Source organism: Ictalurus punctatus, chromosome 10 (assembly GCF_001660625.3).
Source record: "Ictalurus punctatus breed USDA103 chromosome 10, Coco_2.0, whole genome shotgun sequence".
Lineage (NCBI taxonomy): Eukaryota > Metazoa > Chordata > Actinopteri > Siluriformes > Ictaluridae > Ictalurus > Ictalurus punctatus.
Window position 1 is genome coordinate 25,060,720 of NC_030425.2, and position 21,781 is coordinate 25,082,500.

General features: G+C 42.4%; 1 protein-coding gene across 8 annotated transcripts in view; it reads right to left on the reverse strand.

Annotated features, from left to right (window-relative positions):
- The window catches only part of neo1a (neogenin 1a), a 147,235-nt gene that overhangs the window by 35,594 nt on the left and 89,860 nt on the right, over positions 1–21,781 (reverse strand). For all 8 annotated transcript variants that reach the window (XM_017478193.3, XM_017478191.3, XM_017478188.3 and 5 more), the window contains exons 4-7: positions 19,108–19,258; positions 7,034–7,170; positions 613–767; positions 358–478 (exon numbers count right to left, since the gene is read on the reverse strand). In XM_017478193.3, the coding sequence (XP_017333682.1) occupies positions 358–478; positions 613–767; positions 7,034–7,170; positions 19,108–19,258 (564 nt within the window). The remainder of the gene's footprint in view (positions 1–357; positions 479–612; positions 768–7,033; positions 7,171–19,107; positions 19,259–21,781) is intronic.

Genomic DNA, 21,781 nt, shown 5'->3' on the forward strand with positions numbered 1-21,781 from the left:
AGTAACGTGAAGAATTATTTCTATTCCTCGTGGCATGGAGCTAAAATTCTATCAGACTAAAACACAAACCACTCATAACTTATCTGTCCTACTAAAGAAATGTGGTAGAGAGCGTATAAGACAGGGCAGATATTTACATATCCACAACATATAAAACCATGTACGCTATATGAAGTTGTTCATTTTTTTGTTCAAAATTACATAATGCAAATTATGGATGCAAGGTCAAAATCGTAATAATAATAATAATAATAATACGAATCCTTGGTCAATTTCGTAAATCTGTCGCTCGGAACAAATTTTGATGGTACGCTACTGGTGAGACATTACAAAATGGGACACATGACAGATCCGTACCTTGGTCTAGAATGAGGAGTTGAGCGCTGGCCTGTATGTTGCCCACTTCGTTCTCGGCTAGACATTGATAAAACCCCTCATCGGTCTTCACCAGGCCCTGCACCTGCAGATTCTGCTCTTTCTGCACACATAAAACACAAACTCGTCAGCAATCATTGATTTATAATCATCGCAGGCACAGAGATAGCTGCACAGTTGTCATTTTAATGCCTTTATGGAATCTCTGACACAAACAGAAAGGAACTGAAGACTTACCAGGATTCTGAAATAGTCGCTGGGAACCACGGCGTCCCCGTTTTTAACCCATTTGATGGTGGGGGCAGGGGATCCAGTCGCCTCGCATTCAAACAATATGTCCGTAGCCTCGTGAGCGTAAGTGTTGCTCGGTCTCTTCAGAAACTGTGGAGGAACTGCAAAGACAAAACGTTATTAGCGAACCATTGGCTAGTAAATGAGAAACTCCCGGACGCTTGCAGGGACGTTACGGGAAAAATTCGCAGCTGGTTGTCTGCGCATCGAACAGCAACTTGCTGTGAAAGTACGTGCTTGTACATGCGTGTAGTGGCAAAGTATCTGAATCTCCAGCAAAAGCTAGAAGTCTGGCTTGAGAGATTACAGCTCAGTACCTCCTGATAGGCAAAGAAAGAGAAAAAACATCCAATATCCAAGACTGATCTCTCTAAAGATAGCAGCGTTCATGTCTTGTCTGCTAAAAGGTCATACAGAGCACTGCGAGTCAGGGTCGTGGAGCGCTGCCCCACACAGATCGTAATTGTGGATGCTGTTCTGAAATCAGCCTCGCTCACCTCAACCTGCCTGCCACCCTTACGTCTCTGTTTTCCACCAAAATCTGCCATGACTGCATCACGAGCTCAGAAGAGAGCCCTAATTTTGCTTGATAATTTGGTTGAGGTGAGGATTCTGAAGTTAATCGGTTACCAGCCTTGGTCCTCGAGTACCTCTGGGCGTTCTAATGTCCTACTTAATTGCAAGCGAGCTAAATGATTTGTGATACGTCAGTTAAAATACTGCGCTAGCAACTGTAACCTCCACCTCCAGGGTCCTGGGTTCGATTCCCACTAGGGCCGTGTGTGTGTGTGGAGTTTGCATGTTCTCCCCGTGCTGCGGGGGTTTCCTCCGGGTACTCCGGTTTCCTCCCCCAGACCAAAGACATGCATGGTAGGCTGACTGGCATGTCCAAAGTGTCCGTAGTGTATGAATGGGTGTGTGGGTGTGTGAGTGTGTGTGTGATTGTGCCCTGCGATGGATTGGCACCCTGTCCAGGGTGTACCCCGCCTTGTGCCCGATGCTTCCTGGGATAGGCTCCAGGTTCCCTGTGACCCTGAAAAGGAGTAAGCAGTCGAAGATGGATGGATGGATGGAGATATATATATATATAAAAATTTAACCAATGCATGAAACAATTTGATGTGCTCTGTGTGCATTTTTTTAAATTGTAAACATTAATAACTTAGCGATGAGAAAACATTAGCAGCCTTCCCTGCTGAAAAAAAAACCCTTCATAGAATTTGATGGTTTTAATGGTTATAATGGGAATCGCATTGGTTTTAATGAAACTGTAATGGCCCCTGTGGGTCTCTACTGGTAATCTGCTTTCTATTAGTGGATACCATTAAGGACCAATAATGGTAAGCGTATGTTTTGTAACTGTATTTGTAGTAGAAACCATTATAATTTCTGTGATGGTTTCTATTGCTGTTGTTTTATTTTTACAGCAGGGTTTCAAGGGTTTACGCGTAGCCAGGATGCTCACTTCACATTATCTGTAGTTGAAGGTTTATTAGACTACAATTTAATTCAAGAGTAATAATTAGTATTACGTGATAATAAATAGAACAACTTTGATGATAATAACGGGTTGTTCGATGTATTTAGCTCAGGTGTACATACGATTAGGAAAAATAACTAAATATTGTCGGGTACCCCTGCTGAAGATGATTTAAGATGTATACTGTACGCACAGGGAGTCGAGTTCGCTTCCACAGCTGGGATGCGGCTCTGTGTGCGTGGCGATGAGGGACTGCTGAGTGAGCCTGAGTTCCTGCATCATTCGTTATCTGTTAGAGGGAGTAATCCTTGCAGCACTCCCTCCACTGCCACGCGCCATTTAGCCCGAATAGAGTGTACACACACACACACACACACACACACACACTGCGTACTGTGCCTGAGAGCAGCTTCACACTGCTGCAGGAGTCTGAACTCTAATGCAGCAAGCGGACCACACCGAGCACCGTGAGCTTAAATGACAGTAAGCACAGTGTGAGGAAAGCGTAAATACGGCGATTAATAACCGCGCACTACTTATCATGAAGGAAAAACGTGGCAGCAAAGGAATTCATTTACATCAGTGGGACACCCCCTCTGATACAGCGGTACGCATAAATATTCGCCCCCGTTGAACTTTTCCACATTACAAAGTTACAACTTGGAACTGAAATGGACTTAACTGCAATTATAGAACATGAATCTACGCAAAATTAGAGATCAACCGATTGATCGGTTTTCCCGGTTGTATCCGTTGTCATTATACAGTACGAGAGTGGCCTCTAGAGGCGAAATAAAAACCATCAATGACCAATTTTGTTGTGTTATTCGAAGTGTTTTTTTTATTTTATTATTATTCATTTTTGAATGTCTCTATTTTTATTTGTTAAGCTGAGTGTTACTTTTTGGTTCAGTTTGGATGTATATCTTTTATTTATTTGAATATTTATTAAAAGTTTATATGTATATATTAACTGGCACCCTGTCCAGGGTGTACCCCACCTTGTGCCCGATGCCTCCTGGGATAGGCACCAGGTTCCCCTGCGACCCTGAAGGAGTAAGGAGTAAGCGGTTGAAGATGGATGTATATATTAATGTTATTTATATATAAGATATTTCTTTCCTTTTAAATAGTGCAGTACATTTTCAGGGTACTGTCAGTACTGTTTATTTTTGTAATACAGTTCAGCAATATTTTACTTTGAATGTTATGTTTTCCTTATCAATTGTATGAATTTGAGAAACTATCGGTTGATTAATCGGTTATCGGCAGGTACGGCCCGACTTCACATTCTTTCAAATACTCGTTATATAAACGCTCTGAACTGGAGCAAAAATGACATGGAATGAATCAGGGTTAGAGAGACAAGGAGGTTTGACTGGATTGGTATGAGTAGTCAAGGAACAGAACAAAAGAAACATGTATGCTAATTAGAACTTCATTAGCCTCTTGCTAAAGAATGAATTTGACTGGCTTTGTCCTAAATCTTTTCGATACCATTCAGTCATTTGCTTTTCTATCCATTCTCTCTACTACAGTGAAATGTAATTTGTTGGTCATATTCATGCTAAGATAGCACGTCAATAACGGAAGACACCTGAAACCGACACTTTCCTGCCTTTTCAGCTAAAGCAGCTCTCTAAATAGTGGTCACAACAGATTTTTTTTTTGCCTCACCATTTCCTTATTGTTTTATCAGTGAATTCAAAATAAAACCGCATCCATCTCGTCCACCAACACGTGCTAGGTTTGCTACGAGAGATGTTAGCACCTCTAAGTCTCGTAAGGATCTCATCATGACACAAACAAATCCCTTGTTGGTCCCTTCACTGAAGATTTTCTAATCTGAGAAGTGGCGACATGACCAGGCTAAACTGACGAACAGCTCTCACGTAGGCTGACGAGGTCTGCACACCCAACCTGCTGAACAACACTTGTCACACACTGCTGGTTCAATACTGCTACCGCCGGACAGATGGTCTGTCTAACATGAGCACCACTCAAATCTCTGACATCTGACGCTTCTTCATCCACAGCAATACGGGGGTGGGAAAAATACAGACGAAAAAGGCTCAGCACTTCCTGCACGCACACACTCTCAGACACAAAAAGCAGGTTGTGTTCACATGACACAAGCGTACCATCAGGTCGCGGTTAAATTAATGACGAAAGCCCATGATGAGACAAGACAGATGAATGCATAATATACATGTCAGAAAAACGTATTGGGATGTGACCCGGTCCGACGACAGGAACGCAAAATCCAAATGAATGCGGAATTGTTTCATAATCACATGTACCTCATTTCCTACGTGACAAAAAGCAAACAGTCTCAAATAGCCATAGAAGCTCCCATTCCTGTAGCCTCATCGCTTGTGCCGGACCTCAAGCTCCTGACATCAGCTCTGCCGACATCAAACAGTGAACTGGAGGTAGCGACCAATCATGTGCAGCATGCTAACTCGGAGGCAGGTGATGAAAGTTTAATAAGACACCAGACTTGTAACACATGAACCCTGAAAAACACACACACACGCTCGTATTACATAGCATGCGAACACCTACATGCATTCCCACGCATGTTAGAACACACTCAAGCGTATTCTGGCCAACATATGTGGCTTTATTACTGCTTATAGGTCACACACACACAGTCCCATTAGTGCAACCACGGAGCTTGGAAATAAAAAGACTCCAAGCTCCACCGCGCACCAATCATACAGCTCCGTAATTAAAACCTACTGTGTCCTCTGGCCCAATTTATTGTCTTGCCAACTCCAATAAAGTGAGAGGCAGTGCAGTCACACTGGAGCTCTCTCCCCTTTCACTGAGGCCTCAAGCTGTTGCTCTCGTCTTTAACCTCGGCCTCAGCGGCGCTGGCAAGAAAACGCATACACTTAATGATTAAAGCATCCATCAGACACTCTCCGAGCCACTAAATAACGAGCCAGGAAGATTTTCGGCTCTACGTACAAACTGTACATATGGCAGCTGTCACGAACTGCAAGATCCAAAACAACTCTGTTGTTCTTTGTTTGTTTGTTGTTGTTTTTTTGTTTTTTTAGGAGAGAAGGAAAAACATATGCTGGGTTTAGCTAATTAGTAAGAATTACAATTTGTTTCAATTAAAGTTTTTTTTTGTGTGTGTGTGTTTTTTTTTTGGGGGGGCAATAGGACAAACTTCTTTTAAAAAAAAAACAAAAAAAAAAAAAACAAAAGCCACAGGGTCAGCTTTCAACTCATGTAAAGTAAATTAACTGATCGAAATGGAAATTCCTCGTGACAGCACAAACGCTGAAATGAAACAAGGCGCACGGAGCACACCAAAGCGCACTCAAAGAAAATCAGCCGGACATCATGTGGGAAAAAGCTGTTTTGAAAGCGCCTTTCTGTTTCGTCCGTAAAGACACACAGAATGCCGTCAATCCCCCTACGCAGCTGGCTAGAAGACTTCATTACCACAAAGGCGTTTTTTTGGGGGACTGCTCGGTCTGATGGAAGAACCTTGCATTGGTTCCAACGCTTTTGAAAGAAAGCTCATGAGAAAAGCTCATCTCCGGGGCTCTGGAGAGGGAACGCCAAGTAAAATGGCGACTTAAAAAAAAAAAAAAAAAAAAAAAAAAAAGGAAAGGTGGACAGAAAAGATGAAGCCTTGGCACTGCACCAGTCTGCCATGTTGGGAATTGTGAGCAGGGCCCTTGCACTGATGCATCCACACAATGACTTTCCCACCCACACAGCCCCTGAGCTCACCATCTCTTTTATCCACTCGTCACACCCAGGATCGCACTGTGTATTTGCGTGAAGTGTGAAGCGCAGGAAGGAGATCTGGGTCCTACGCCATTTCCCCGATTTCACACTCGCCTTGTGCTTCCTTGTGCACCCTTCATCCTTCACACAGTGTATTCGTGGGCTTTACAGACGGCTTCCTTTGTGTCATTCTCATTCCCATGTCATGGCGATTCAAGCTATTAATCTCGGTTCTATACCTGTTTATGTAAACATGGCTAAAGCATGCTGCAAGCATACAATCCAATTACAGAACAATGTCATTTAGAAAGCACACACGGGCTTAGGGTAGAGCGGCTGAACGCTCTGCAGACAACCGTTCACTCAACAAGACAACCGTTTTTATTTTCTTAAATTGCGTTCAACTTAATAGCCAGTATTGATTCTTTATAAAGTTATGAGCAGGAAAGAATTCATCTCGCGTTGTTGGTTGCCAGTTTTAAATGGTGATCAGAATATGCAGTATTATCTCTGATGGGGGATTTGCAGGCTTTGGGACAGTTTTATTACCACATGCATGATTTAATGCTCTGGTTATCCTTTAAACAATTCAAAAATCTATTCAGTTTACGACCTTTTGTAATGTTCCAGTGTTACACTACATTACCATGTGAAAGCACAATTAAAGCTGATTTACGTGCGTACGTCATATAGCTTCGATCATGTCCACGAGAATAGATAATGCGTAATAACTTGGTTCTGTTTGGACTAAAGTATGATATGATGAGGTTAACTGGAAAGTATTATTGCAAATCAGTATCCATACAAATGTAGCTCATCTACACTCAAATGATCAGAAAATGATGACATCATTTCAGCAGACGCACAGAGCCAAAAGCCATCAATACTCATTTGCAGGTAGCTTTTGGGAATCCCCTGAGACATTTGCCAATACAATGTGGATCATATAAGGAGCGGTGCTGCGACAGAGCAGCCGAGCAATTAATCTGTCTCGATCCATTCGAGTCACCACCTCAAACCATGTGTGACTCTGCTGAACAACCAATCAACAGATTAGCACTTTAATGACCATGTACATTACATTACATTACACGCAGCAGTATTTAAGGGTTAGACTACATGCAGCTTTGGTGTTACCTTGAATCGTGAGCTCAGCCCGAGCTTCAATGGAGTCGTTTGCATTATCCGCCAGGCAACTGTATATCCCACCATCCTCTTCCGTCAGGTTAAAGATCTGTAGACTGCCCCCGCCGAGCAGCTCAAAGCGGCCGTCACTGCACAGAGGAAACGAGAGAGGAAAGAAGCTGGTCAATACTCCTACTGAAACAATTACAGCAACAGGAGCTTGCTGGGTACAGTAAAAGAACCCTAACCCTATCACTCCAGCTTCACTCAGGTTAATGCTATTAAATACAGCACAGGGGTGTGCATCAGGATGAATATAGACAAACCTAGCATGATGCTAAATTGAACGCTACCAGAAGCAAATTTCTTTCTTTACATTCCTGCCTCCCTATACCCTATTTTTACTGGCCAATCAGGCGGAGTAGCCGAAAGGTCGCAATGGAAATCGATTGATTTGTTTCTTGCATTTGCTAAAAAGAAAAACACTCTTAAAAGCATTTAAAAACAGTGTTGGAATAAACTTACTTTTTGCATTTTGGGGACTGAGGTTGTTAAATAAAAGTCTCCAGAAGAACCGTGGCTGGTTCTGCAAGATGCTCAATAAAACTTACAGGTCATTTCCTTATATAACTGCACTAATTCTACCTGACACTACTTATTTTTCTTAAGGTTCATCACACCAAATATTGCCTTTGTTTCATTTACTGTTACTGTAGCCCACCCCCTCAAGATTTGGCGTATTTTATATATATATATATATATATATATATATATATATATATATATATATATATATATATATATATATATATATATATATAGATAGACATTTTTGACCCCGCCCTACCTCTCCTGCAGATACATGAACCACGCCCAACCGATCAAGTAGTTATTTCTGTTTGTACCATAATATTATATATACACATATACATACATACATATATATACAAATGTATCTGTGGACATGGAAATAGTTGGGTGCTGTCAAAGAATCTGCGAGGAGCAGGAGTGGGTGGGTGTGGTCAGAGCAACTGCAGAAGCAGGAGGGTGTGGGCAAAATATCTGTAGAAGTGAGAACCTGTGTGTGTGTGTGGTAAAGTATCAGTGTCCACGGTCAGAGAACCTGCGGGAGTAGGCAGGTGTGGTCAAATGTGTCTGTTGAAGCATAGGATTTTACAAGCACGGCTCTACCTTGGAGGTATTTGTCCTGAGCATGGCGTTGAATTGAACAGTGAACAGTGGGAGACCTGTTATGCAAGAAAAGCTCCACAAGTTGTCCATAACAAAACTGGAGGCCGAAAATGGATATGCAGGAGACTGGGAAAGGATGTGAAAGGATCATAGCATCGGTTATTTACATTAGAAACACTGCCCAGGCTTTGGTACACCAATGACGCTTTCACGTCTTTGCTTTGTCTTTTAGCCTCCTCTGCATAGGGGGGGGTTGAATGCACTGCCTGAAGAGCACACTGAGGTGGAGAAGAAATCGATAGGCCGAAGGAGAACAGCTGATGAGATAGCCAGAATGTGTGCGACAGGATGAGCTGGAAAGAGTAACAGTGAGAGACAGTCTGGAGGGAAGAAACGGGAAGAGACAGACACAAATAGAAATAGAAAGAGAGAGAGAGAGAGAGAGAGAGAGAGAGAAGGCTGGCCTCTTGCAGTGTTAGCATGGGGATGCAGAGCCAGCAGTTCCTTTGCTTAACCTGATCCACCAGCTATTGATTCAAATCCCAAGGCCACTAATACTACCATTCTCCTAGTATGCACAGAGCACATCCTCACCATCCACACATCTCGCTCTGACCTGGATCAATTGCTGCGTCCAGGGTTTGTGAATCCAATGCTCACTCTGGGGTTCTGATTACACAGACAGGAACACACACCGGTGCACCAGGTTCTCCTCCTTGATCGACTGTCGCTAAAGACATCAACATGCTTCCAGATAGCACCTAGCAGTTCTTTCAAAAAGCAGGAAGAGGTACCATGAGGCAAAATGTCCAGAATAATGACTGTGTGGGACATACTCCAAAATTCTGCCTTGAAGCATAGTAAAGTTTGGCTCTGACATATCTAACACTGCACTATGTTCTTTAGGAAAAGAGCAGCTCAAACACTACCTCCCCAAGAGAGCTACTGGGCAGCTCTGGCACGCACTCACAAACCCACAGGAGAGAGCCTCTCATAAAGGGGGTCTTTGTCCTCCTGGTTTGGGCCAAACCAAACACACAAGCCATACTGCCTAGCACAAGACCACAGAACATTCCTTTGTATCCTCTGGTCATAATTTTTTAGGAAGTGATGTAATTATTTACAGAAAGAAGCAAAAGCCTCAGAGCATCAGAGCCTGCATGCATGAGGTTTCTGTAGTCACAAGATGCAGCACAATGCTCATGAAAATTATGTTTGTCTACACAGTCTGAGGGGCTCCATGGTTTTGAGATATTTATCGCTGTATAAACTCAAACTGTATTCTGTTTGGTTCAAACAAAAGATTGTTGATATTGTAATCATCAGATGAAGTACTGGCACATTTACCAGAGGTAGTGTTGGTGTTTGACGCAGGGGAACATGAATCAATTAAAAATGCATTACACAAAGCTTGTTCCCCGATAAAGACCTTTTAATTAGTTGCAAATTTTCAGCGTCACTTATCTCCCACTCAGCCACAGTAACAGGCTTGGGACGAGGGGAGCTCTGGTGATAAGTTAACACTGATGACAAATAAAATTCTTCTATAGACAATGAGGACTCGTAAGAATGCTATTCTTCTGTCAAATCTTGGTCTTGGTTCTTGGAGAACTACCAACATCTTTACCTCAAGTAGCCTTAAATAATCCAGAACAAACATGGTTGAGCTGCTGATGAACAGTAGACTACCAGATACCATCATATCCACTGGGATTGATCCAGCTGGCCCTGGAGGAGACAAGCTGTGATTGCAGCCTTAGAACTCAAGCTGAAAAGACAAGAGCCACTATCAAGTAATAGTTGCCAGAGCCATATCTCCCTGCAGTTCACACCTGAAGATAAGCAGGGTTAAGCCTGGCCAGTACCTGGATGGGAGACCTCCTGGGAAAACTAAGGCTGCTGCTGGAAGTGGTATTAGTGAGGCCAGCAAGAGGTGCTCACCCTGTGGTCTGTGTGGTGCCTAATGCCCCAATATAGAGATGGAGACACAATACTGTAAAAACAGCACTGTCTTTCGGATGAGACGTTAACCTGACGTCCTGACTCTGTAGTAATTAAAAACCCCAGGACACTTACTGCAAAAGAAAAAAGAAGTATACCCCGGTGTCCTGGCAAAAAATCCCCCATTGGCCGTTTTCCATTAGAGTCCCATCTCTGAATTGGCTACATCCTTCTCCTCTCCACTAATAGCTGGTGTGTGGTGGGCGTTCTGGCGCAGTATGGCTGCCGTCGCATCATCCGTGTGGATGCTACACGCTAGTGGTGGTTGCGGAGACCGAGACCCTCCCCCAATACTATGTAAAGCATTTTAAGTGTCTATAAAAGCACTGTATAAATGCAACTGTTACTGACTGGTTATTTTCAGCCAGTTGGCCACCAACTTTCTGGGTGTCAAGTTCGACGTTTTATCCTGCAGGACCCACAAAATAGTGCCTTTGATAATATAATATATATTCTTGGGAAGAAATAGGAGAGGTGTAGAAAAATCAACAGGGAGAAGTCCAATGTTAAGAATGGGAGTAACTGTTTTTGCTTTGCTTGACTGTATGACTCCCGTAAGGCACGGTGTAGATTTGTGTACCGCGCACTATTTGTTTTGTCAGGAATTCTGCTGGCAAAGCGATACTTTGATTCGATCATTATGATACAGCCCAAAGCCACAACCTGTGTAATATCCAGACATTAGAGAGCCAAGACAAAGAGGTAGACAAGGCTGGAGGTAGACCAGCTGCTCAGTGCATGGAGAGGCCAGCGAGCGTCCGGATGATACGAAGGACGAAAGGGGAAAATGCAGAAAAAGAAAAGGTCCACACACAGTTTACATCATCTGCTTGCTTACTCATGGGCCAGATTCAACAATGTTTTTTTTTTTTTGGTTAAAGTTCAGAGATGCACTGGCATTTACTGAATTATCCATTAACAGAAAGCAGCCACCTGTTTATTAAAGTAAACTTACCCAGTGTTCTATGCCAACCATCCCAGTTTACCCCTAACAAGTTATCCCCGTCTATATTTAATACAAGCCTACCATTATTTTCCGTGGTGTATCAGCCAGAGAGTCACCCTGGAATTCATTTTAGCTTGCCTGATGGTGAAGGATTCAGAACATTTGGAGAGATTCCATGGTCAATAAAAACATGTTTGGGTTAGAAAATAGAAATTTCCCCAGCACACACTACAGAAGAGCAGGGCACTCTGGCTCCACTTTCAGGCACTGCACTCTAATACCGGAGCCATAAATTATCCACACAGAAGGAAAGAAGCCGGGAACAGCAGACGCTCGCTGTTAATCTTCTAATAATACCGACACTGCACAAAAAAAGCAGCAGAAATTATAGCCTATTAACATTGATAAGCAGTTCTCTCAATCCCACTCTGGCAGTCATTTGGCCCCTCCTTCGTGTAGGACAGCGGCGAGTGTATGGTGATTGACCCCAAATTGGATTTTAAATGGTGTTCCAGAGAACGAGCAGAGAAGAGTGGCGGTCACGAAAAAAAATGGAGTGAAAGACAGGGATAGCAGCCATCGGTATTCTGATGTTGTGCGCGGACATGGGGTTCAAACAGCCAGCTCACGTAAACCATCACCAGGTCTGCGCTGCAACACAAAGACTAAAGAAAAGACAGAGAGAGAGAGAAGAAAAAAAAACAACCTCACACCAGTCTTTTAGATCTCACTGGTAAAGGAGCACAGCTATGCTGCATCAACTACACAAACACTGCCCTGCTTCTGACCATCCTCGCTGAGCTGTGTCAACACAATGAACATCATGACGTTTCAACGTGGGACTCAGGCTAGAAAGAGGGAAGACGATCGGACGCGTGAGGGATGATTTACATGCAGTGTCAGCCCTGTTGCGCATACATTATTCATCCGCTTTATTGAAGGCAGATGATTCTATTCAACCCCAGTCAAATGCTTTTCTACCTTGCGGCTGAATCAGTGACTCAGACTTTTAGCAGCCAGTGTCTGTGAAATGCAATGCTTCATAATCAAATCTCTTTTTTTTTTTTATTCTTTTGCAGTGCCTAAATAATAAACTGTTAATGGAGGCCACATTCACCTTCAAACCAACAGGATGATTCTACTGTACTGTAGAAAAACGTGCGCTCTTATTTACCCGCACCACCAGGGGTCATTACATCTAGCGCGTCAAAATGGTTCTTCAACTTTTATTCCCCGTGGACAAATCCTTTAAAGGATTTCCCTTTCAAGCAAGGCTTCAAGTAGAATAACTTTAGAAAGTGGCCACTTCGGAACAATTTGCCCTTTCTTTGCGGGGGGAAAAAAAAATCCAAACAATTTAAAGATGGATTTATTTATTTATTTATTTATTTTTTAACTTTCCAGATTTTGTGTTCAGTTTTCTTGCTAAAAGTCACCGTATAATAAAACATGGAATGTTTACAGGTAATAGATTTAGAAGCAGGATCTAAGGTCGGTTTGAAGGTTTTACAGAGGCGCTAGTACAGCGACGGTACAAGTCGATTTATTTATTTTTATTTTTAAATACTGCTCACTTAAAGTGTTTCAATTAGTGTTCAGAACTCAAACACAAGTCGTAATCTTCAAGTCTAGGCTGCAAACCTATTTGTTTGAGTGTTGCCTTTGGGTAATAACTTTTCTCTTAGCTAAGGGTACAGATCTAGGGGGTTCATGGGCATAGAGGTTTGTTGATGGTGGAGTGGCTGGCTGCTTTATGTCCCAGCACGACGTCATGGCTGCATGAACTTCTAGCTCTCTCTTTTAGTTACACTCTGAGTCCCCGTTTGCACTCTGTGCAAACAATTAATGGACTGATTAATCTGTCTCCCCGCCCCCGTTTTTACAAACTTAACATTTTACTCCTGCTGCCTGATGAGATGCCTGCCCTCCAAACTTGCTCGATCCATCTGATGCACTACTTCTGCTTGGGGCTCCATCACCTGAAAATCACTGCTGAGGATGGCACCACTTGCTCACTGTGAGATTGCTATGGATGGTAGCACACGGATACCCTAAAGATGGCTGTGGATGTTCTTTCTTGGATAGCCTAACTTAAAACGTACCCATCATTAAACAGTGGATGACTTCACTTTGATACTTTGTGGCAGACGGAGCTCAATGGTTAAGACTGTTTAAGACGTTGGTCTACCAATTGGAAGGTCTTGAATTCAAACCCCAGCACCGCCAAGCTGCCACTGTTGGACCCTTAACCCTCAACTGCTCAGATGTATAGATGAGATAAATGTAAGTCGCCCTGGATAAGGGCGTAAAATGATGCTACAGACTTCAAGTTAAATCTGTAATGATCTCAAAAATGAGACGCCGATACTCGTACTTAAGATCCTTTCAGCACACATAGCACTGCATGTCTCTAGAGTATACAGCTGTAGATGAGACTCATGAGGGTCTCCCAGAAGAAGATGGGTTCCCTTTTCAGTCTGGTTTCTCCCGAGGTTTCTTCCTCATGTCGTCTTTGGGAGTTTTTCCCTTCCTTACCAGCGTAGCCCCCGTCTTGCTCATTTAAATCTATATCGAGATTTCTGTGAAGCTGCTTTGTGACATGCCCGTTGTTCAAATTACGACCAAATTCAAACTGAATTGAAACGAATTGCGTAGTATCCAAATGTCCGTACAGGTCACTCATGACTTGCAAGTCACAGGTAAAAGAAAATTACAAACTGCAATTGCAGCTAAATGCTACTCAAAACAGATATGTCAAGTCTGCCTCCCTTCTTTCTCAGTAGAAAGGATAAGCACTTGATGACACATTTTCCTGATCCCTCAACAGCCTGTCTGAAGTGGCAGAGTAACACTTTAGACAGAAGGCAATTTTCAGATCCGCTCACTCACCTACAGCCAACACGGAGGCGTACACTTTCATCTTTCTCCCCTATACTTTCATCTGCCTCCTCTGCCTCTCTGAATCCAACTCCCCCGTTTAGCACCTCTAATCCCCGTAACACATTCGATCACACTTCCGTCTCCAAAGATGCGGAGGCAGACATCAGCGTGAGCTGCCACAATCGCAGACTGTCATCAGTGTGAAGCAGAAACAGAATGTCAACAGAAAGTTTCAGCATCAGGATGCTGTTTATTGAAGAAGGGCATCGCGCCCTTTTATCTTGCCGAGTGCATCGAGAGGATGGTGAAACCCAAATTTGCATTCTTACTCGAAAGTCATTGATGTAGCTTACATCATGTGCGAGTGTAGCGACTATTAATGTGTATTTTTGCAAATGTAGCTGGTGGAGATTTGTTATTCCAAGCATGCAGATTTCCCAATGTGTCCATAACAGGGTTGAAAAATTCTTTGGTTAACTCTCAAGGATTTTCTTCCTCCAATCTTCTCCCCAATTTGGCCTTTTGCAAGTCCCACCTACTAGCTAACTCTACCCTATCGTACGACAGCTACCAACCAGGGAGGGTGAAGGCTGACACGGGCTTCCTCTGAGACGTTACGCCAGCCAACAGCATCTTTTTGAACTTTTGCTCATGTCCAGTGTAACACATTTGGAGGACAATCCCATCTACCCTCTTCTCCATTCATGAGCTCATAAACACCCGAAGTTGGCTAGGGATGCTGTGATCGACAGGGGAGACAGTGCATGCCATCCCGCTCCACCCAGATAGCATGGCTAATTTTGCTCTCTAGAATAACGGCCGCAGATGGCAGTGATATTGAAAGGATTCAAACTGTTAACATCCCAATGATGAGGCAAATGCTTTGCAGTTGTGCCACTTCCGAGTCCCATCAGGATTTCTGAGGTGATAATAACCAAAATATAAGTATCATTAACATACATGTTATTTTTGCTTTAAAAATATTTCCATACCATCCATCCTCTATACCGCTTATCCTTTTCAGGGTCACGGGGAAACCTGGAGTCTATCCCAAGGTGCATCGGGCATAAGGCGGGGTACACCCTGGACAGGGTGCCAGTCCATCGCAGGGCACAATCACATACACACACCCATTCATACACTACGGACACTTTGGACACGCCAATCAACCTACCACGCATGTCTTTGGACTGGGGGAGGAAACCGGAGTACCCAGAGGAAACCCCTGCAGAGACATGCATGGTAGGTTGATTGGCGAGTCCAAAGTGTCCGTAGTGTATGAATGGGTGCGTGAGTGTGTATGTGATTGTGCCCTGCAATGGACTGGCACCCTGTCCAGGGTGAACCCCACCTTGTGCCCGATGCTCCCTGGGATAGTCTCCAGGTTCCCCGTGACCCTGAAAAGGATAAGCGGTATAGAAGATGGATGGAATTATTAAACGAAGTTATAGAAAAATGAGAGAATTTGCTTGGATTGCGGCGTCGCAGCATACAGGAAAAGATGGTATATTTTAACACCGGCGTGTGATGTCATATCGTTTGCTGCCCAGATTCGCAGCAGTCCACTAAGAAATTTTGCATGCTGAAAGTCTAGTGTGACCGCTGCTTAAATACAGGAAGTGAAATCCACTGTATTTCTTACATTAAATATTTTCACATCAGAGATCATCAGACTATGAGAGTTCATGAGAAAGTATTGTGAATGGGTCCAATCAATACGATTACAGTAGCGACACCTAGATATCACCACAATGGTGAATTCAGGATTCTAAACAATTCCTGTTAAATAAGCAGCATTTTTTTATGTAACATTGTTTTCCCAAGACAAAGTCTGTCCTATTTGTTAGACAGTATAAACATGGCTGTCTTTTCAGCCTCATTAATCTGGACAAATTTGAATCAGTGCATGTGTCCTACTGGGAAAAGTATTCCCTTTGCTGGGAAAAAAGTTCCATGAGAAACATGGTAGCCAAAATGTTGTTCCAGTTCAAACTTTTTAGTAAATGTACTATAAACAAACACAGTAATACTGTACACAATAATAAAAGAATATGCAGTCATGGTTATATAAAAAATAAATGAAAAATATTTTTAAAACTGTTACCAGTGATACCACGGAATTAATCAGAAAACAACCGTTTGCCAGTTACCCCGAGCCATTCGCACCGATTTCAAATCCTACCTCGATTGTTCTATAATCCTCACGCATGGACGAGGGAGACTTTTCTCTAATCAACTTTGCGAAGCCACAGGCATGTCTGCTGGTGAAATTAGCTCCAGTGCCTCCTGTTCTACAAGCACATTTGGGAATTAATGAATAAGCTGGTTGATGCAAACACCCTGGGGATACTGATGATCACGGCAATGAATACTGTAATTATATGTTACGGTATTATTCACGACACACTTAATAGCAGAGTTATTATTTATCCCCTACCCTGTCAGTCAAGACTCTGAAACCGAGCTGGTGCTGTGTGCAAACTTGTGGTCGTAGATGCTGTAAGATCTGCTGTGTTTCTATGATGCCTTTCACCACTCGTCATACAGATTCAAAACTGTAACTATCCAAGACTAGTCAATATACCTGCAGGTATCAGCCAATTCAATGTAATGCTTTATAATGCCACACTGAGACATGTTAATGCCAATTTGAGTCTTAGGGTTAGCACCATGGTGCTGTGGCGGTTAAGGCTCTGGGTTACTGATCGGAAGGTCGGGGGTTCAAGCCCCAGCACTGCCAAGCTGCCACTGTTGGGCCCTTGAGCAAGGCCCTTAACCCTTTCTGCTCCAGGGGTGCTGACCCTGCGCTCTGACCCCAGCTTCCAGATATTCTGGGGTATGCGAAGAAAATAATTTCACTGTGCATATGTATATGTGACCAATAAAGACTCATTATTATCAGGAAATAAGAAAAACATAGCATAAAAGCAGAAAGAATACCTGTCAAATTTGCATTTTCCTACTCCTTCCTCTAATGGGGGTCTTGTTTGTTTTTGTTTGGTTAATGCGTGTTAATTAGCCGGCTTTTACAGCCATATTTCCATTTTTCAGCTAAAAATGTGCTTTTCTCATCTCATTCACACACCCTGAGCTCAAGACGACCAGACAGACATTATCAACAATCTTCAACCGTTTAGTTTCAGTGAGCAGTGTGGGGTGGTGTTTTTTTTTTTTGTTGTTAATGACCTTTTGTTAAAAAAATTTAATAAACGTATTGTCTGAGCTTTGATATGTGGTACATTTCCAAACTCCAGGTATTTTTCATTGTCCTTGGCCAGCGTGCTGAATGTGAATTCTTCACAAGGAGGACAAGGATGTTAACTTTCTCAGGCTTAAGCTGAGAGAGTGATTATAGGCCCCGTCGATACTTGGCTCCTCTTCAGCTAGATTTATTTCAGCTGTATGTCACTGCTCTTCATTGGCATAGAGAGATATATATATTTAGTTTATTATTTTATTTTAGCTGCCCAATGATTTTCCTGTTGGAGGAGATTCTAGTCTTATTGATGCACATTTTTGGATTTGGATCAATTGGCAACCCCTTACAGAGGTACCAGGGTTTATGTTTTGGGTATACGTCAGGTGTACAACGTTTTGCATATCTAGTCAATTATTTGACGATCACGTATTGATGTTTTACATATTTATAGCGATATTCTGTTTATATGACGACTACGTAATTACGGCAATATTCTGTTTAAGCAGTTATAGTGATGATATATTTATGGAATTGTGGTGATCGTCTATATAATGTTTACATGGTTATGGCAATGTTCTGCTGACGTACTTATAGTGATATTATATTTACGTAGTCATGGTGATCCTGTCTATATTCTGTTCAGGTGGTTATGATGATATTTGTTGACGTAATGATGACAAGTTTCTGTTTACATGATTACTGCAGTATTCTGTTTATGTGGTACTGACAATATTTAATTTTGTGGATACAGCCATCCATTTTCCATCCCACTTATCCTACACAGGGTTGCGGGGAGCCTGGAGATTATCCCAGGGAACTCGGGGCATAAGGCTAAGGTCATCCTGGATGGCATACCAACCTATCGCAGGGCACAATCGCACACACACATTCACACACTACGGACAATTTGGGAATGGCAATCAGCCTACAATGTATGTCTTTGGAGTAAACCGGAGTAACACCCCCCCCAAAAAAAAAAAGCAGGGAGAGAACATGCAAACTCTGTGTACACACGGCGGAGGCGGGATTCGAACCCCCAACCCCTTGAGGTGCGAGGCAAACGTGCGAACCACTAATCCACCGTACCGCCGTGAACAAAACGATTTGATAAACAATCAAATCTTAACAGTACAATTTTTTTTTTGGTCATCCAAGATAATCACGACTGTCATCATATCCAATATAACCCCCCTCTTGTGTGGTAGCACTTAAATCCAGCAGGGTTTTAAAGTCTCTGTCAGTGTCAACGTCTGAGAATTATACGGTTCCATTAAACACACTGTTATTGCGCAGATACATCACTTCCCAATAGAAGCCACGTGTTTCTGTTTCAATATTAAACAGACCGTGAAAATATTTAAGACCTCTGTGGATCATATTCCAGATACTTTTAAACGCCATTTAAGGTTTTCATTTTCTTCCGCTCTTCTATACTTCTTAATGACCTGCGATTGTCCGGTGTTAACAGGTTAACACTGTAGCTGTGAAACGTACATGTTCTCACGTGTGTGTGTGTGTCTGTGTGTGACGCACACATTCTGAAATGCACTAACACCTCTCAGAGCAGGCGCCATCCCTCTAATTATTTACTCTAGCAGCTGGGACAGGCTGCAGCTATGTGCCAAGTCAACAGCAGCCAGCCAGCCAACCACACACACACACACGCGCGCGCGCGCGCACAAAATCCTCAAACGCATGCTACTGAATGATGAGCTTACTGCTCGTGTAGAACATGTCAGACACTGAGAAATCGATGCTTTGTCACTACCACCAGTTGTCACTTAACTAGAAGAGATGAAAGATATTCTGCATGTCATCTTTCCCCACACCAAACACCATGGACCCAAGTGAACACATTCTGGGGCCTACCTGTCATCGATGACTCTATCGTCTTGCATCCAGCGAACGTAGGCTGCAGGGAATCCGCTCACCACACAGGGGAGCAATACGCTCTCTCCCACCACCCTGGACACGGAGCCTGGCTGCCTGAGGAACTCCAGCTTGCGCACCTCCCATGTTTCTGAGAGGGACAGAAGAAAATCAGAGCAGGATCAGTTAACGCTAGGTTAAAGTTAGCTCACAACAACACCGTTTTTACGCTTTGGCCTCATTACTATATTCAGTCGATTTCCCAAAAGTTCCTGAGACAAAAAAACAAGTTGGGCATGCACACTGAACCCATGACCTTTATGTCCTTTCCAGCGGTTTTTTTTTTCAAAATGTTCCACCATTTTTGCATATTAACAAATAATAACACACTTCTGGACATGCTGTTATAGGAAAATAACCAACAAAGTATACCAGAGCTCTTACACCAGATCAATCTGTCAACAATTTTCGCTTTATTAAAGAATGACATCATACATTTTTACCAGTTTATAGCTACATTTAATGTTATGGTGTGTCCATGAAACAAGTCAGAGTCCGGTCCATAAGTATTTGGACAGCAACACTATTTTCGTCCTTTTTGCCTCTACACCACCCCAATGGATTTAAAATTAAACAATAAAGACAGGATTGAAGTGAAGACTTTCAACTTTAGTTCAAGGGGTTTAAAAATATTTCATTAATTGTTTAGGAATTACAGCCATTTTTATCCAATTGAGTCCCTCCAGTTTCACAGGCTCAAAAGTAATTGGACAAACTAACAAATCATAATATATTCTGATTGTTTTTATACTTGGATGCAAATCCTTTGCAATCAATGACTGCCTGAAATCTGGAACCCATGGACATCATCAAATGCAGAGTTTCCTGCCTCGAGATGCTTTGCCAGGCCTTTACTGCAGCTGCCTTCGGTTGCTGCTTGTTTGTGGATCTTTCTGCCTTCAGTTTTGTCTTCAGTAAGTGGGAAGCCTGCTGAATTAGGTTGAGGTCGTTGGACATTTAAGAACGTTTAATTTTTTTGCCTCAAGTCAGTTGTCCAATAACTTTTGACCCTGTGAAAATGGAGGGACTCTGTAAAAACAAATGGCTGTAATTCCTAAACGGTTAATACAATATTTTTTTATTAAACCCCTTGAATTAAAGCTGAAAGTCTACACTTCAATCCTACCTTGATTGCTTCATTTCAAATCCACTACAGTAGTGTGCGAAAGTTATGACAATTGCGTCACTGTCCAAATACTTATGGACCTGACTGTGTTGCCATTACGCCATCCATTCCATCACCAGCCTCTTAATGTTTTTCTCTCTTTTGAAGGTAACAAGACCAAAAAAAAAAAACACAGCTTGTCAATGTTCGTAAGAAAGATGCTTTATTGCACATCCCAGTGTCGCTTATATTTATAGATATTTTCTGCTGAAGTTTTCCTCACACGGATACCCTACAGATCACCATGGGCTTACTGTGCATGGTATTACAAAGACACCATAAAGATGGCTGAGGACGTTCTTTCTTGGACGTTGATTTTTACTAAGAACAGTTTACACTCAAGTCTCCATCACTGAACCGTTGAGAACTTCAGTTTGAGTCAAGAAACTTAAAACACTAATGATGCTCATACTCACGTTCCTTTTAACACACCTAGCACTGCTTGATTTTATGGTCTCGACAATTATAAAAGAAAAATGACTCATAATCGCAGAATCCGGTGTCACCCAGATGAGGATCCCTTTTGAGTCTGATTCCTGTCAAGGCTGCTTCCTCTTGTCGCCTCAGGGAGTTTTTCCTGAGGTTACTTGCTCATTAGGGATAAATTTAATATCTGGATTTCTATCAAGCTGCTTCGTGACAAAGTCCGATGTTAAAAGAGCTATACAAATAAAAAATAAACTGAAGATGCATTTTTAGTTCTACAGTACCCATCTTAGTGTGTAGTAGATGTGTAGGAGATCCTCAACTCCAATGATTCCCCAAGTTGGGTTCATGATGCACAGCCTGGGAGTCTGTATTTCTTTTAAAACATGCCATTACAGCTCATTAAAGCTGCTTCAGTAATTAAAGTCTACAGTACTTAAAGCTGCAGCTAATATATAAAATGTTTCGAATCTACATTTAAATTCTGTCATTGGTTTGGTTTCTCTCATAGCGCCAATAAATAAGTGAATATGACAGTACACATTTGATAGTACACAAGAAGAAGAAGACGAAGATCCATTGAATTTTTCCTCCACTACAAAAAGTTTGAGAACCCCTTCTTGAATCTCATGAGCTAGACTTCATCATCACTAAACATGGCACTTTAATAGGAAGAGGCCATCCATGTTCACTCGGCAATAACAGTTTCAAACAAAAACTCGGGAATAACCTGAAGTTCTGTCGCAATCTTTTTTTCCAATCTAGTGTCTAGTGCTCTGAAAAGCTCTCTGAGTCGCAATGTTTACAAATCTTGTCAGAAACCAGTGTAATAAAGTACAAGGAAGAAAAAAAAAAAAGATTTTGAAGCTTGTGTCCTGAGGTGTATAAAAGATATCAAGTGGGAGGAGCATCTAAGACCGGGGCTGAGACTTAACCGTAGTTAGAATTCAGACGCTTTGGTCTTGACGGATGACGTGGAGTCCTGGGTCACAAAAAGGCTCCTGAACCCTAAAAGAAAAGACC